Genomic DNA, 2108 nt, shown 5'->3' with positions numbered 1-2108 from the left:
AACAGACTCCTTCAGAGCGGTGAAGACCTGAACACCATCTGCTATCTCTCTGTCTGCATCTTCCTCACTGAGCTCCACTGAGTGTTTCATCTCATAAATCATTATTTCTCTCTCTTGGATCATCTGCTGGATTTCAGTCTTTGTCCTCTCCAGCTCGGCCTTCGTTCCTTCGTATTCTTCCTTCAGTAGAACAACAACCTGTGTTTTGTGGTCTAAAGCTATCCAGAGCATGAAAACACACATCAGACCCAACAGGTAGAGCATCCAGGGCTTCAGTTTGGTTCCAGTGCAGACGTCACAGGGAACTTCTCCTGGTTTGGCAGCTTGTTGCTCTGAGCTGCTGCTGCTGGCTTTCTGTTGAGCTGACTGTCTGAACTGAGCAGCCATCTCAGAGATGAAAGTATTGACCCGCAGCTCAGGTCTATAGTTGAACACCTCTTTACAGTTTGGACACTGATAAGGGACATCAATATCCCAGTGTTGAGTGATGCAGGTTTTACAGAAGTTGTGTCCACATGGTATGGTGACTGGATCAGTGAACACATTCAGACAGATGGAGCACAGAAACTGATCTTCAGTCAGCAGACAGCTGGCAGCAGACATATCTACACTCTGAAGACAACAAGTGTGACAAAAACAAAACTGTTATTACATAACTTTTGATTGTTTGTTTAATAAAATCAAACTAGGATCAGTGGAATATAAGGAAAATCATCATTAATGCTGTTGGGGGAAAAACACCTCTGTTAAAAGTGCAGAGCAAGTCATTGCAAGTTTCCTCTCGACACAGTTGTCATTTTCATGCCCAGCGCCCACATTGTGTAAGTATTTGTGCCCATCTGTGCGCCTGGTGTGAGGAGAGGATTGGGGGACGGCGGAGGCAGAGGGTCCACCGGCCGAGGACCACATACCTGTCCCGTCTCTCCCTTCACAATATGTCATGGCAACATTAATTCAGCACCCGCCATCAATGGACAGCGACATATAGCCAACTATGAATATCAATATGTGAATGCTGCGGAGCTTTTTGTTTAGCGTGTGTATTCATTGTGTTTAAACACAGTGTTTCTGCACTGGTGCAGGTAAAGATCAGGGTCCTCTAATAGTATCAGTGTTAAACTGTTTGTACAATTAGATTCCAGTGGTGGCTGAGTAGGATTGTTTCTGACTTGTGTGACTTTAGCGTTCTGAACTCCAAAAGTCAAACTTTATTGAAAATAAAATAATAATCTAAATTTTTTTATTTATTTAACGAAATATTCTGCTTCAATTTATAGTTGTTTACTGCAGAAAATCGCTGGCTTCTCCAATGAGCTGAATCCACGATTTAAATAGCAGAGTGGTAGATGACACTATGATTGGTTTGAATCATGTTACGCCTAAAACACACCTATGATTAATTAAGAAACTAACTAACTTGCAACAGTTTTATTGTGATATATTGTGATTATTCTTGATCCCTATTTCGATCAACAGCGATGTATATGATTCATTCATAATAACCTGAAGGTACGGATGGGTACCTGTTCGGTACAAGACAATCGGTTCGGTATGCGTCAACCTTTCGGTGTGCAAACAGCTGAAAAGACACGAAATAATAGAAATTCTTGAGCTCGAGTTTCACCTACGAAGAAGACTACGTGGACTCAGGCCATAGATGTTTAGCTTGTTTCTTTGTTCTTGTAAATTCTCTGCTGGCTGAGACAAAGCAGTGAAGGTTCATTATAACGTTATCATGATGTGTTCACGTGTAATCTGTAAAATGTAGTTTTGGTGATAAACTAGAATAAATCCAGTAGTTTGAAGGAGATGTTTTCACGTTAATATAAAACAGATATTAGAGATGAATTATGAGCTGTGTAACTTCCTAACACGAGCTCTAAGCTCATTATTATATATCAGTATAAATAATAATGATGAGATGTGTTTCAATCAATAAAAATAAAATCTTTTATTTCCTTTTTTATGCACAAAATAATGACTATAACAGTCCAACATTTAGAATTTCTGATTGACTTCAGAGCGGTTGAAATTATTTTTTGGGATGGTAGCAAAAAAAAGAAATAGCCTGGAGCTAACCAGTCAGGCACGCTCACATGCACTAACAT

General features: G+C 39.9%; 1 protein-coding gene across 1 annotated transcript; it reads right to left on the bottom strand.

The window, feature by feature from the left end:
- Positions 1-7: 7 nt before the first annotated feature.
- LOC116380567 (E3 ubiquitin-protein ligase TRIM11-like) lies at positions 8-1727 on the bottom strand (the record flags this gene model as incomplete). The annotated part of the gene is made up of 2 exons (XM_031842470.1): positions 1504-1727; positions 8-612 (listed from the first exon to the last, which is right to left on the bottom strand). A coding segment is annotated over exon 2 (596 nt), but the record flags the coding sequence as incomplete, so codon positions are not given.
- Positions 1728-2108: the final 381 nt, after the last annotated feature.

Source organism: Anarrhichthys ocellatus, unplaced genomic scaffold (genome assembly GCF_004355925.1).
Source record: "Anarrhichthys ocellatus isolate YVR2014 unplaced genomic scaffold, GSC_Weel_1.0 scaffold7746, whole genome shotgun sequence".
Lineage (NCBI taxonomy): Eukaryota > Metazoa > Chordata > Actinopteri > Perciformes > Anarhichadidae > Anarrhichthys > Anarrhichthys ocellatus.
Note: the sequence above shows the minus strand (reverse complement) of the source record. Positions and strands in the feature narration are given on the sequence as shown.